Source organism: Podarcis melisellensis (genome assembly GCF_964234715.1).
Source record: "Podarcis melisellensis genome assembly, chromosome: 1".
Taxonomy (NCBI): domain Eukaryota; kingdom Metazoa; phylum Chordata; class Lepidosauria; order Squamata; family Lacertidae; genus Podarcis; species Podarcis melisellensis.
The window spans coordinates 83,593,144-83,608,271 of record NC_138528.1 but is presented as its reverse complement, the minus strand read 5'-3'; the positions used below and the strand labels follow the sequence as shown (position 1 = coordinate 83,608,271).

General features: G+C 48.3%; 1 protein-coding gene across 5 annotated transcripts in view; it reads right to left on the bottom strand.

Moving 5' to 3' along the window:
* Positions 1-303: 303 nt before the first annotated feature.
* The window catches only part of OBSL1 (obscurin like cytoskeletal adaptor 1), a 62,471-nt gene continuing 47,646 nt past the window's right edge, over positions 304-15,128 (bottom strand). For all 5 annotated transcript variants that reach the window (XM_081883849.1, XM_081883851.1, XM_081883850.1 and 2 more), the window contains 8 exons: positions 14,341-14,607; positions 12,750-12,862; positions 12,330-12,483; positions 10,220-10,381; positions 2,425-2,529; positions 1,509-1,775; positions 1,023-1,292; positions 304-521 (listed from right to left, as the gene is read on the bottom strand). In XM_081883849.1, coding sequence (XP_081739975.1) covers positions 514-521; positions 1,023-1,292; positions 1,509-1,775; positions 2,425-2,529; positions 10,220-10,381; positions 12,330-12,483; positions 12,750-12,862; positions 14,341-14,607 — 1,346 coding nt within the window. In that variant the 3' untranslated portion in view covers positions 304-513. The remainder of the gene's footprint in view (positions 522-1,022; positions 1,293-1,508; positions 1,776-2,424; positions 2,530-10,219; positions 10,382-12,329; positions 12,484-12,749; positions 12,863-14,340; positions 14,608-15,128) is intronic.

The window sequence follows — 15,128 nt, the reverse complement described above, 5'->3', positions numbered from 1 at the left end:
AGGTGTTGCCTCAGCCTCTCTTCTGCAATGGGGCATTGAGAGAAGGAGGAAACAGCAGTCGCCTGTCACAGCAACACACCCACCTACTCGCCTGTGTTTTCTAGATACTGCAGGGGAGCCGTCCCTGCAGTTTAAAAAGCCTTACACTGGAGCGTGCTGAAGGGTGTGCTCAGGCACAGGTGGCACTGCTCCAGCGCCTCACCATCCTTCTGCTTGTCTAGGCAACTGATGAGACATCCCGCCCAGAAGAGCCATCTCACCTACCAAAGAGCACCAGCATAACAACAATAATAAACAAACCAGGAATCATGAGCATTTAATAAAAGCAGATCTTGCTTCCCTTGTCATGCAGAAGAGGGAGATAGGAAGAGGAATTTTCTCTGTGTGTGTCTGTGTGTCCATTCTTCAGGCTTTCCATGCAAGTGTCAAACATGCTGTCTCCACCTTCCCCTGGTAGCCCCAGGGCTTTCCATGCTCACACGTGGCTCTTTTGCTCACAGGGTCTCCCTGATGCTAGCGCTCTGTGGAGAGAACAAGGCATTAGAGAGAAATGCTATCAAGGCAGAGGCACCATTCAACCACCTCTCTTTCCTTCAGTGATACTGCTTAGACCAGCGATAGGGGACCTGTGGCCCTCCAGGTGCTCAGTCCCAGCCAACGGGGCCAGTGATGGGAGTCCCAACAGCAACTGTGGGACACCACACTGGCTACCCATGGCTTACACAGTCTCTTGTTGAACCCAAGCACACAGCCCAGCTTTCCCTTCTTCATTTTGTCACCCAGCACCAATGTGTCATCTCACTGTCTTGTTATGACCCAGCTAGGTCTACAGCAGCGCCCAAGACCATGCAGAAGGACTGGTCTTTCTCTCCCATGGTTCTTTCTACAGGACAAGGGTTCACCATTCCGCCATTTTAGGATAGAAAACAGCTTGCATTTTTATGTCCTGGAACACACCAACACACATACCCTCTTCAATTTCTTCCCTGCTACCAACCCACTCTGCTGCCAGGCACACGTACCTCGGACTGTGAGGTGGGCTTTAGAACGGGCATTGCCAATAGTAACTTTCACCATCCCACTCATGCCAGGGGTTGTCTGGCAGAGCCTCAGCCTGTGGATATGCCCCATGCTCTCCATGCGCACTTGTGAGCCGGGCTGCAAGTCTTCTCCATTGAGACTCCACTGCGGGCTGCATGCCGGGGGAGCAGAGATTTCGCACTCAAACCGAGCCTCTGCAGGAGCCACCACATCTACATTCCGCAATGCTCGCACCACCTGGATCCCTTCAGCTGCAGGGGCAGAGAACAGCACCAGTTTCCCATGTGACACAGCAGCCTGCCTGTCCCCCTACAGTGGCTCTGCCTGCTCTTCATCATTATCCCCTCTACCCCTGGCTGGCAGACAACTTCATGCCAAATCCACAGCATTGTTTGCCAACTCCCCTCTGGGCCCACCCATCTCCACCCCTCTGTAGTTCTTCATGGTACTTGCATGTTCCCCCTGACCTTCCACCAGCAGACGGGCCGTGGAGCGGTCGTCCAGTGCATCGCATGTATACAGGCCCTCATCTGCAGGCTCAACGCTGTGGATAACGAGGGTTCGGTAGCAGTCCAAGTTGCAGATTTCATACTTGTTGCCAGCAAAGATCTCTGTGTCCCCACGGAACCAGCGCACTCGGCCACGAGACTGAGACACTGTGCATTCCAACGTAGCTTTGTGCCGTGCGAGCACAGTCTTGTCCCTCAGTGGCTTCACGATGCGGATAGGCAGCGCTATGGAAGCAGCAGACAAGCACAAGTTCCAGTCCTTCCAGAGATGGTTGGATCAAAGGCAACCTCCAAAGAGGCTCAAGCTGGCTAGGGATGGAGCCTCAAACCCCACACAGGCACCAACCTTTGTCCTTTGCTAGATACGATACGTGCCCAGCAACCTGCCTAACATGCAATCCTACCATTCATCAACACAAGTTGTGTGTTCCCTTAAGTTGATACCAACTCATACATGCATCCATTCATAGATCTTCCCAGTTACAGGCCTGCTTGCCCAGGCTCCCCACATCACACACACTTTCCTGCCACACCTGCTAATTCCAGCCCATTCTTCCCACCTGCCTATGTTGCAGAGTATATAGGCTGAAAAATGTAGAAAATGTGGCAGAAAGTATCTTATGGTTATCTTATGAGATATCTTATGAGATTATGCTCATAACCTTGTGTAATGGAAATCTCTCTATATAATAGTACAGCCAGTGACCCAGCGTAACAGAGACCTCCATTTATCAAAACACTGTGAATCCATAACATACATTGGGTGGCATCACACTTCTCCTGCAATGGTCAATCACATCAATCCATATTTGCCTATCATTGCAATACATTCTCACATGATAGCTGAGGGCCAATGGTGAAGCAGCTCCCTTACCCTCCACTTCCAGGTGGGCTTCAGAAGCAGCTGCCTTTGCCACAAAGCGGACCTGGCCCGAATCCTCAGGACGGACACAGCACAGGAGCAGAAAGTGCCGGGTTCCTGTCAAAGACAAGAGGAAAGCCATCATTCTTAAGGGGGCAGGAGGGTTTCTGCTGCCAGCCCCAGGGAGGACAGGTGTGTGTTGCAATGGAACTGGAACTACAGATGCTGCACGTATCAGCTGTGCTGCTTATTGAGATAACTATGTGTGTGATCCTATACTCAAGACCTGCAGGCTGATGGGCTTTAGAAAGTGGTGGAAGCCCATCGGAATGACACATGGGCATGACACATATTCTGGCAAAATTCTTCCTCCCATATGCTGATGGAGTCAAGGGCTGAGAGGAGCATACTTGCGTCAATCCTATACAGTCAAACCTTTGGTTTTTGAACGTCTCGGCTGCCGAATGTTTTGGAAGCTGAACGCTGAAAACCCAAAAGTGAATGCTTCCATTTTTGAACGCGCCTCGGAAGTCAAATGGCTTCCAAGGTGCGTTTCTCAATTTCTCAATTTTTCCCATTGAACTTGCTGACAGCCCTTTGATCCTTGGTTTTTGAACGTTTTGGAAGTTGAACGGACTTCCGGAACAGATTATGTTCGAAAACAGAGGTTCCACTGAACTCCTACCACAGCCAGGCCAACACCCTTGGCTGCACAACTTCATGTTAGTCCCACTTTCCATGGACCTCAGTGTGACAAGGGAGGGGAATAGCTGCCCAACCCCACACACCTCCTGCCCCACCCATGTTGGTGTGGCAGTACATAGGATACAATGTAAGCCTGCACCCCATCCCACCACCACCAGTATATAAATTTCATGCAGGCAGACAACAGCTCAAATGATAGGATACATAGCCTAGGTCTATCTTTTTCTAGCCTCATGTCATGCACAATTAGAGCCTCCCAGAAGGAACTCTGTGGATAGGAAACACTCTGATAGGGTCTTCAATTCTGCCCCACCCATGTCCTTTGTCACATATCATGTCTGAACTGTCCAGTTCTGACACCCTTCTCCTCCTAGAGGAGGGAGCAGTGTCTTCAACACAGGTAGAGGCACTCACTCCCACATTTAGGTAAGCATTCTGTTGGCAAAGGCCAGGCAATCCACTCTAACCATTGCAAACACTCACTCCTGAGCACTTTTTCCTTGGTGGATCATGTTATGTAGCTCATTCCAGAAGGGAATCTGCATGCACGGGGAAGGTGATTGCCCGCAGAGAGCTATGGAGTGGAATGGAAGCAAACTTCAGTCAAGAAACTGGCTCATGGTATTAAGCAGACAGGAAGGTCTGTACGGATGGCAAAAATGCCTCTCGCTGCCTGGACTCTGCAACGTGGGGAGCAAAAATGCTGACAAGGCCTTAGTCAAACTAAGACAGTATGCCAGTACAGAGAAGATACGAAGATTTGTTACTCCATTTGGCTAGCAGCATTAGACGACCTTCATGATTCTCCCTGCACCCCGATAAGGCTTGAGAATACATCTGTCCCATAAAACAACGGTAAACTGTTTCTGCAGATGTCTGCCCCATGACTTGCCAGTTACGAATACAGAAGAGATTTTATTTTTTGTGAGGAAAAAGTGAGGTGACAACAAACAATAAATCAAAAGGCAGAACATTTGGTGCGTCAATGGTGGATCAAAAAGAGATTGTGCTTAGTGCTACAGCTCACTTCTTTGCTTTATTTTATTTTGTTATACTTCATTTCATTTCAATTTATGTTTAGCTTAGCACCAGTTTGCTAATATGCCTTTGCTTATTCTGGGGCCTTGGGAACCCAGTTTACCTTTTCGCCTTCTCTTTGAGAGAAGAAAGGATTACTTACTTTGAAACTGTCCCTTCTTCGGTTTTGAAGAAATATTATAACAATATTCCCGTACACTAGCCCTTTGGGTCTGGATCTCTGGCTCACAAGCAATCTTGAGCAGATTTAATTTTTAGCAGTTCTTATATATACTGTTTTCTTATTTAATTTTTGCTTGTTTCCTGGTGATGGTTAAATGTCACAATTTTGTTTCTCAGTCATTCCCCTCCACTTGGATTCTTCTGAATCCTACCAATTGGATCCATCTTCCAAATCTCCCCTAAGCCCACAGTAAATTGTTCCTTTGAGGCCCTGCTTGGATAGGTAGATATACTTTCATTTCTCTTTTCTTACTATTTAGACCGTAAGTACTAGGTAACATAGCATTAGCTTGAACTGGTCTGGTGGGAGTTTTAGGTGAGAAATCAAAGTAGAGTTGGTTTAAGTTTTACATGCCACAATTTTTGTTTACCATAGTTGTTCCATCAGATTTTTTCGATATTTTTCTTCTGTCTAAGTAGAGCTAAACTTAAAAGGTAAATTTTTATTAATCCCAACACAACACAGAACAGTTATTTCACTTTGGGGCTTCAGATTGCATATTCATATCCTATTTTGGTTTTTTCCTGTAATAATTGTATTTTATTGTATTAGATACACTGTTCTTTATATTATCCTTTCCTTCTCAAGGTTCATTAATATATTATGTCCTTTTAATTTCTCTTTAATATTCTTTATGCTTACATCTTTTATAAACTGAAACGCATTCTGCTGATGCACTTCAAATACATTTCCTGGACTCATTTCAGGCTCTGGTCTCTGGCCACAACCTTCTTGCCAACTGGGGCAAATTAAGGACTCTGCTTTCAGAAAGCAGCACAGATGCATGAAGCGGAACAAGCTGTCACTGTACACTGAGTTCCACTGCTACCCCCAAAGGGGAAGGGAGTGAGTCTGCTTATAGTCAGGACACTCTCTTTCTCTCCTCCAGTGATGGGGAGGCTGAGGCATGATCACTGTCTGGGCACTCAAATGGCACCACTCTCTTAACTCCTCACAAGCAAACACATGGAGACCTTGAGACGATGTCCTCCAGTCATTGCTGTCTTCTTGGGCCACCCTTTACTCTCGGCGGGCTGTTTTCCTATTGCTAAAGGATCTTTCCCACACCCCATTCTATGCGGTCTAGAAGGAGAACAGTGGCTTTGGGCTTTTAATTTCAGCAGCCCCTTGTGTGACCCCAACATTCAGCACCCCTCCACATCTCACTTTCCATTGTTTGTCATTGTTGCGGCGCCCCCTGTAGTGCCCTCTCGGCTCAGCACCAGTTGCACTCCCCTACATCTGCCTCTGAAGGGGAGCAGCAAAAAGACGAGGACGGATGTGCCTGACGTTTCCTCTGTGGGGTTGAAATCCTACTTTTTCCAGGAGTTTCCCCTAACCTTGCATGTTCTATGACAAACAGGCAGCAGGTGAAGGAGTTTCTGGGGTGAAACTAAAGCCATAAGGATACTGCACCCACTGCCTTGCTGTCTGTCAGGCCAAGGTGCCCTGCTGGGCCATCTCTGTGGCCTTCTAGACACTGTTAGAGTCTTAACTCCCTTTTAGCCCCAGACCTCAAGGCCAGTGGTCAGGGATGGTGGGAACTGTAGTCGAAGTACATGTGGAGAGCCAAAAGTTCCCTTTCCATGCCTTTCAGGATCCACTACATCCTGCATGCTGGGCAATGCATGCTTTGCCTTTGCCACATGAGTTGTGTCTTTGTTGCTAGGGTGTGGTGGGTTGAGACCCTTTTCCCATACCCTCATTTGCTCTGGCTGCAGCTGGTCTCAGAATGGGCATCTAAAGCAGAGGGGCTCACTCACATGCCCTTGACTGAGGCGGCAGATGCCTCTGGGTGCACAGGTGGGGTGGGTGTTGCTGCCAGGATGTGTGAGGCAGCCAGCTGGAGGAAGGGAGGAGGGGGGATTGATGAGGAGAAGTAGGGATGAGGAGGAAATGGAGTGGGGCAACAAGTCCTGTTGGGGTGCTATCAGGCAAGGCTGGCGTATCAGGCAACATGGGGGTGGATTGGTCATGTGGGATGCCAACAGAGATGGACCAAAATGGCTGGTTGTCCTTTGCAGGAACCATTCTATTTGCCAATGCCATACACCTGTTGATTGGGCCCAGGTATGTCTGCATGTGGGAGTGTCCTCTCTGCTCCTGTTTAGTTTTGGGGGTCACCCCCTGAATTTGAACCAGGAACCTCCAACCTGTTAAACATGAGCTGTTCCACCTACCTAGGGCTCCTCCTGCAGCTCTTGCACTCATGGTACCTAGGAATGGGTGTGAGGTCTGGGGAGATGCAAGTGCTGCATGATGTGTCCAATTGCTGCATCATGGTTAGGAAGCTGTTCTTTGAAGTCTGGGTTCAGACTTCAAAGGAACTCCCTCTCTGATATATTTTGTTTTAAACTGATAAAAATATACATTCTATGGGTGGAACTCAATGTTGCGTTAATACAGTTGTTCCATCAGTGCAAGCATTGCTGCTTGCCAGACAGAATAAGCTTCCCTCCCCGCCTCCTGCTCTGCCAATTTGGGGTGGGGGTCAGCAGGGGGTGGAGAAGAAACCTCATGGCACTAGTGGGACTCATTGGCTTGGCTCCTGCTGGCACAGCTGTTTAGTTGAATCTGGCAATAAGTGTCTCCCAGGAATAATCTATGCAACAAACAAGAGACCTAAGTAGTGTAATCCAAATGTAATCAGTATATTTCCTAATACAAATATACATCCATATGTACTTGTGGCGTGAATACTGACAGCTCATATGTCTCATAGAAGCAGAGTTGGTGACAAGATGACACAGTGAGCTTGAAGAAGTGCACCTGATATAACTCTCTTGCAAAACTAGTGCTTAGTAGTAATTCAAGCTGGAATTTGACAAAGAACTTTCTGCCAAGGAATTAGAAGCTGTCAATTATCCACAGAGGCGTCATTGAAACAGACTTTTTAGCCATGTTCTGTAGTGAGGAGTCATAGTATTAATTTAGTTAGACTCTTTTACGTGGTTGTATGCCTGCATTAGGTAAAATACAGATGCAATCTGGATATACTATTTGGTTGTTATATACAGTAGATTTGCTTTTAAAACAAAGCATGCTAAAGCTGAGTGGGGATATGTTGCTCCCTTCCCCTTGCTGGGGCTCAAAATCCCTTCTGGTTCCCAAACTTTTGCCCTTTAGAGTGAGCCCGCAGAAAGATGCTCTGGGGTATGCTTGGATCACCATGAGTCCTTTGGCTCCCTTGTGTCCAGATGAACAGTGGATGTCATTGCTGGCACAGTCCCTGACTGGTATATTGTGCTAGCGTTTCCAGCAATGCTGGCGACATGCCTGTTGTTCTCCCACTGGTTTCTATTTCCTTTTTTAGTATTTCCCCCTACACTTCTCAGGCAGAGTGCATGTAGGATTCAGTGACTGGTCCAACAGCACAGCAACAGGCTCGGCATGAGGTAAGCTTATGTCAGGGACTGGCAGGGCTCTGGTGAGTGTGTGGTGGAGGCAGGAGGCCCAGGGATTAATCCAGGAGAGGAGACCAGAGATTTATGAGGTTTGGGCTGGCCACGAGGCAGGACCCAGGACGGGGGGGGGGGGGGAGAGGAATAGAGATGGGCACGCAGGACATGTTGGAGGAAAAGTCTGTTCAAGCAAGGTGGGGGCCAGCTGAATCCCCACCATCCCCAGCTCTGCTGCCTCCTAGAACCAGGAGAGGCTTGAAGAGGGAACAGCAGTGGCAGCCTCTGTGTAGGAGAAGCCTCAGGCTGCTCTCACACACCCCATCAGATGAGGGTACATAAGCTGGGCTGGGGGGCGGGTGTCCCACTGTTGCTGTAACTGCTCCACACGGCACAGACCTGGGGACAGATGCCTAGAGACGAGAAGCATGTGTGCATGTGCATCCAGGGCACAGTGGGAGTTGCTGTAAGTGCATGGGCCTTCCTTGTCTAGGGGTGCCTAGGACAGTACAGGATTGCTTAGCCCAGGACTTTCGACATTTGTGTGTCTGTTTGCATAAGAAAAAAACGGCTGTTGCCTGGGAGCTGAACACCTTTTGGAAAGCGGAGTGTCTGTTTCAATTTCCCAATTGTTAAACCACAAGTTTCAGAAGCTGCAGGAGAACTGGATCTGCCCAATGGGCCACTGAACTCCCTCACCCACCATGGGCCACTGTGACAGTGGGGACCAATCAATCAATCAATCAATCAATCAATCACTACATTGGGTGATAAAGCTTCAAATGAAATAAGGAGAGTATCTCCTCCTTTGCTGATGTGGTTTGATTTCAAGCCACATTCAAAGGAAGATTTTTGAAATCTAGCTGTGGATGCAAAGGAAGAACGTTCAGGGTAACAGAGAAAAAGGCACCAAATTCGAAACGTGCTGACTTTTGGCTCCAAAGGACAAATGAAGAACGTGCTTTGAGTGCTCTCCCAGTTCTTCCTTTTAGCCACAGCTTGAAATTTCCCACTCCTGTCTTCATGACATCAGGTCAGGGGAAGGTAGGTCAGGGAAAGTTATGTTTCCCAAAATGGCCTTGTAGGCCAACCTCTAAATGTGGTAGGCATAATTAGGCCCATGGGCTAGAGGTTCCCCACCAGTGATCTGTTGCAATGACAAATATAGGTGATTGGATAATGCCCACGACAAGTGACTCGGGCTCCCCACCCTAGGCATCCTGTGTTCTTTTGAAAGCAGGGCACCAGTTGCTCCAACAGCCTTTCTGTACAAACAGTGCAAATCCAGCTACATGCCCCATTTATTCCAAAGAAAGAGTTATCCATGTGCTTAAATCTACCATTAAAATCAATGGAACAGAAATGCACTTTACATTAGTGGCAAATGCACATCTACAAATTTATCAGAAGGAACACAGAAAGTTGCATTATTGCTGCATCTGGTTCAGTGTTGCTACACTGACTGGCAGCAGCTCTCCAAGGCTTCAGGCAGGGTTCTCTCCTGGTCCTACCTGGAGGTACCTGAAATTGAACCTGAGACTTTTTGCATGCAAACTGTCTGTTCTGTCACAGAGCTGCAGCTTTTCCACAGATTCCTCTCACATCTCCTTTCTCCTGTGCTGGAGCACACCTCTCTTCTGAAGAGGATATTCTTCTGTAGCAAAGCTATTTTATTATTAGCAAGGCTGCCACATCTTCAGGCATTACAATAGGATGGGATACTATGTCCCTGGTGCTGGATTTGGGCTAGCATGACTTCCACATGCAGACCAAGGACCACATTTCAGTGTTCTGGACAGGCACTGCAGGAGAGGCCTATACTTAGGATGAATACAGATGTCACTTTTCACAGCAGCAACCATGAGTGCTTCAACCATGGTGTGAATCTACCTTTGCAACTTGCATTACAGCTGTACTTCTAGAAAGCTGAACATGGGATCAGTCATCAGGCTTGCTTCTATCCTCACCTTCCAGGGAGACTCAGATGCCATAATAAACCACAGGTATATTGTGATGGGAATGAGCCCACCCCACAGCTCTCCTCCTCCAGTGTGACAAATTATGATTAATTTTAACTATGGTTTGTTTTTGAAACAAGCCCATTTCAAACTATGGGTTCTGAAGCTAGTCTGTTTCAAGCAAACCATAGTTAAAATTAGCCAGTTTAGGGTCAGGATGCAATGCTAAACTAGTTAATTGAAATGGGAAGGAAAAACTTTTAATCTCTTCCTTGAGGCTGCGCTTGAGGAGGAGGGAATGGAGAGAGTGGCTTGTCCCCATCACAATAAACTAAGGTTTATCATGAAGTCCTAATGTAGCCATTGTCTCCCAATTTGGCTTGTCATTAGTTGTCCCTGAGCAGCTGCAATTCTTGCTTGCCTCGACCCAAAGTTAGAGGGGATGACATCCCAGCACCATCACAAGACAGAAGGGGTTCACTTACCTTCCTGCCGTATTTTCACAATGCTGCTGACTTTGATTTTCTCCCCGTCCCGGAACCATTCGCCTTTCACCTCCTCGAGTGACACCTCACACATGAAGACAGCATTCTCGTTCTCTCGCACACGCACATCCTCCAGCTCCCGCACAATCTGAACCTGGCGTTCTACAGAGGGGAAGAAAGCCATGAAGTTGGGGCTGAGGAGCGCCTCCTACTGGGTGCCATATGGGCTTACAGGGTCCACAGAGAACACTGCATCTGACCTGTTTCCACCCCTGACCCTGGGACTCCTTCTGGTTATTACTGGCCCAGAAAAACTGATCTCATCCAAGCAAACTTCCTTTTCCATGAATGGGCTAAATTGATGAGAATCAGTAAATACATTCTCTCAGACTATAGAAAAGAGCTGGATTAGACAAAGTGCCTCTCTAGTCCAGCATCTTGCTTCCTACAATGGCCAGTCAAATGCCTTCAACAGCAGCCTCTGATCAGGGATTTTCCGTTTAGTGCTGCCCTCCTGAACATCTCCCCTTGGATATACCTCCTCGGACCCTTATGTCATCATTGGAGGCCCTCCTCTTAGTGCCCCCTCCAGTCAAAGCACAGACAAAGGCTGCAGGAGAAAGGGTCTTTCCAGTGGTGCCTCCCTGACTATGGAATGCACTCCCCAGGGAGACCTGCCTGGCAACAACTGAGTCAATCCGATTTGGAAACTCCCAAGTTGCACAAATCCCATAAGGGCTTGTATGTCGGACCAAATTTTAAAACGTTCCATATGCAAGCCCCACTTGTAGAGGAAAAATTAGAAATGTGCTTTAAGGCTCCCAGTTGTTCTTTTGCAGCTGCATCTTTACCTGCCGTCACCTAATATCTAGTGTGGGGCAGCTAGCCACGGCTGGGGGGAAACAGCCTCACAAGCCCAATTAGGACCCTGACAGGCCTAATTTGGCATGTGGGCCAGATGTTCCTCATGTTCTGACTTAAAGAATTCACCATTAGTATTCACTTCCTCTGTCTTCCTCTACTTGGATCAAAGAGCTTACAAGTGCCTAAGGAGCTTAAGATACTACCAGGGTTTCCTAGTCTCCTAAGGGATATTTACACACCAGACAAACTGGTTTTACATCAGTTTAATGTTCATAATGTTCATTATTTCCTCCAAAGAATCCTGGGAACTGTAATTTTGTGAGGTGGATTGAAATTCACCTTTCACATCATAGAACTACAGTACCTGGGGTTCTTTGAGAAAATGTTTTTTTTAAAAATCAATTTAAGTCTATGTAACCCCAGTCATTAGTTTTTCTGGCAGGAGCAGCAGTACTTAACTGGTCAGTCAAGGGTCAGGTATGCCTTGAAATTATACTGTCTGAATTAGCGGGGGGGGGGGTCCAACTTCCTCATTCCAGTTGTGCGTAAGAAAGCTGGCTGTCCTTTCTCAGGGATGAGGGAGAGCACTCTGTGCTTGCCCAGAGACATCTCTATCATTATTATGGTGTCTTGAATGTCAAGAGATATCCTGGCATTAAATCAGCTTTCAAAGCTGAGCCCTGCTCAGATTAAAACTTGAGAAGCTAGAGTCCCATCCTCCCCACTAATCCCCTCCAGACTTTCCTGCACAGCTTGCTTTCTACCGCAGAGCTGGGAGACATCATCACCCAACGAGTCAATCCACTTCCAGCCCGGTTCCTAGTTCTAAAAAGGGATATCTATGCCCTTTTTGAGGCTGTCAAATGTTTTCTTGAAGGCTTTTAAGGAAGTACGATTCCTCTCCTGGGCATGCTCTTCCATTGCTCAAATGCTATTATAAGTTAGAAAGATTTCCTTTCAAACCCAGCACTGAATGTTTATCCTTAAGCACGGCTTCCTGTACAAGCTGTACAAGCTTCAGGAACAAGACTCTGAGTCACCACGGTGTAGCCGATCCCAAGTCTACCTCCAAGGCACAAGAGAGGCAGTGCCAGGAAGATGCTGACAGGGGGTGAGCCGACAGCATATGGCAAAAGGGAACAGCAGACAACCCCCCACCCAGAGAATGTGGAGTTAAAGGGTGCTTTGTATAGCCCAACCCTCTTCCTCGACCTCTGGTCCCATATGCAGCCCAGGCCATTCATACCAAAGACCCTCAGTTTGGCAGAGGCACGGCAGTCACCAGCATCGCATGTGTACTCGCCCGCGTCTTCAAGGCCGCAGTGGCTGAGCTGTAGGAGGCGCCGGCGTCCCACTGAATACATGCGGCAGTTTTGCCCTGTCTGGATCTCTTCCCCATCCTAGGGCAGCCGGGGACACAGAAAAGAGAGGCTGGTTAAGGGCTGAGCAAGGCAGCAAGAAGCAGAATGCCAGAGAGCAGGGGATTGGGTGCTGCTCTCGGGTTCGCTAAGGGCACAGTGGGGAGATGTGGAAGCGGGCATCGCAGAAGCACTGGCTCACCCTGCCACAAGCCACGCTCTTTGGAAGGAAAACCACGGCTCTTGGGAGCTCCGGGGAGATCCAGGAGAGTTAAAGGAGGGGGCAATGCTAGAGATAGCACCCTCACCTTGTACCATTTCACCTCAGCCAGGGGCCGGGACAGCTCACACTCAAAGGTGGCTGAGCCTGTCTCAGGGATGCCCATATCCTGGGGAAAGCGCAGCATAGTAACTGGTGGCTCTGCAGGGACAGAGACAAAGGCGGGTGCAGGTGGCACAAAGATCAATGAGGTGGAGACGGAAAAGATCAATGAGACAGCATAATGCTCTGCTTAGTCAAGGCAGGGCACTCCCTGCAGCCCTTACCCAAGTTCAGTGTGGAAGGCACACACTCGCCCATCTTCCTTACCTCTTGCCTTCACCACTCCCAACCTGACCCCACGGTTAGGTGCTTCGCACTTGACACAGCCCTGCAGAAATAAGGAGCTTTGGACATTGCTCCATAGGAACATGTAAGAAGAGACTTGCTGGATCAGATGGCAAAGGCTTATCTTGCCAGCACCCCACCTCCCACACTGACCAACCAGATGCCTCTGGGAAGCCCACAAGCAGGACATGAGGCAACCATCCTCTCCTGCTGCCACTCCCAGCAACTGATATTCAGAGGCAAGGTGCCTCTGATACTGGAGGCAGTACACCGCCATCATGACTAGAAGCCACTGATAGCCTCACCCCAAGTGAGCTTGCCATTTTAATGCTACCTAAGCTAGTAGTGATCACCACATATTGTGCTAGCAAATTCTGTATCAACTGAGTTTAGTGTAACTGCAAGTGCTGTATTGAGTGTAAAGCAGCTCAAAGCAGTGACAGGTTGAGTGTCTTGTAGGACTAGTGCAGGGATTGGGAATCTCAGGCCCTTGAGGCTCTCTTCAGGCCACCCACCCACCCCACATCTCTCACAAGCCCTGCTTGGCACCTTCCCTGAATGTTCTTGCTTGGCTGGAAAGTGCCCTTGAGAACTCTGATAATACCTTTTGCTTGCCTGGATGGAGGATAGAAAGGGGTGTGTGAGTATGTACAGAAACTGGCCCATTATGCAGAGGCACAATTAACATTAACTGCTCTGCCCATCTTTTTCCCTGGCTCTACCCACCACTGGCATGTGACCACTACCCCAAGAAGGCTACCCAGCACAGAATGCGCATGGCTGAATGGAAATGATGCCCCATCCCTGAACTAGTGCTTGTTGTGGTCAATGCATGTGAAGGGGAGAGATGCGCATCTCCTAAAACACAGTGGACATGCCCTGGGAGCGGGGGGAGCTGCAGCCCAAAGAATGCATTTGCTGCTTGCAGAAGAGAGTATTAAACACAGCATTCTATGTGAGCTGGCACTTCTGTGTTGGTGCTGAGGATAGTGGCATTGGATGTGTTTTGTTTTTGCTTTGCTCAGCTACTGAAGAGCCCAGACCCAAGGGTCCAACTGGGCAGCAGGAAGTATCATTACTGCAGTTCCAACCCCAGACAGCTGCACATGGGAAGGAAGGAAGGGGCATGTACAGGACTTTCCTCACCTCAGGGCCATTCCAGGCACTATCCCCATTTGCATCTCCTTCCCATTGCTTCCCCTTGACTGCCCATCCCTGCTGAATGTATTAGGTGGGGCTCATCTAGCACAAGACAATTCTGCCCTTTGCGCATGGACTGCCTTGCCCAGTACCTTGGACAGTAAGGCGGGCACTACTTCGCACGGTGTCAGCGGTGAAGGCCACGGTCCCTGAGTCGTCCAGTGTGAGCCCCAGCAGTGTCAGGCTGTGCACAAAGCCCGTGGCGCTCACTCGGCAGGTGGAGCTTGGCTTCACACGGATTCCATCACGTGTCCAGACCCCGGGCACGTTGGCATGGGACAGCTCCAGCTCAAACGTCACGGTCTCCTTTTCAAAAGTCTCCACATCCAACAGAGGCTTCCTCACCGTCACTCTTCGGGCTGAATTAGTGGGGAAAGAAGGTTAAGAGATTATTGCAAGTTCCATTTTGGTTTTGTCAAGAAAGCAGCCTGCTCCCCAAGAATAATGGCAGCTGGCTAGGAATGTTATTGATGTATTCCATTAATTCTAATGCATTTCTAAACTGCTTAATTAAAAAAAAAATGGCGCACACTACATACAATATAAAAAAAAATCCATTAAAACAAAACTACAGCCTAAAATCAACAAAACGGTATTTTATTAAAAAACATATAAAACAGATTCAGGGGATTCATACATAAGGTGGGTTCCAATCTTATGAGTTTGCCTGGGCCAAAAAGTAAGTCCTTACAAGTCATCCTAAGCAACTGATGGTTGCTGCTTCACATTTGGCAAAGGTAAGGACATTTCACAGAACAGGGGCAAGAGCTGAAAATACCTGTTTTCAGGTATGTAGAGTTTTGTGTTTGTGACACAAACCCAACCTCCTCCAACAGAGGTACATGCAGAGGAGCCTCCTCTGAAGGTATGGCAGGTTGGT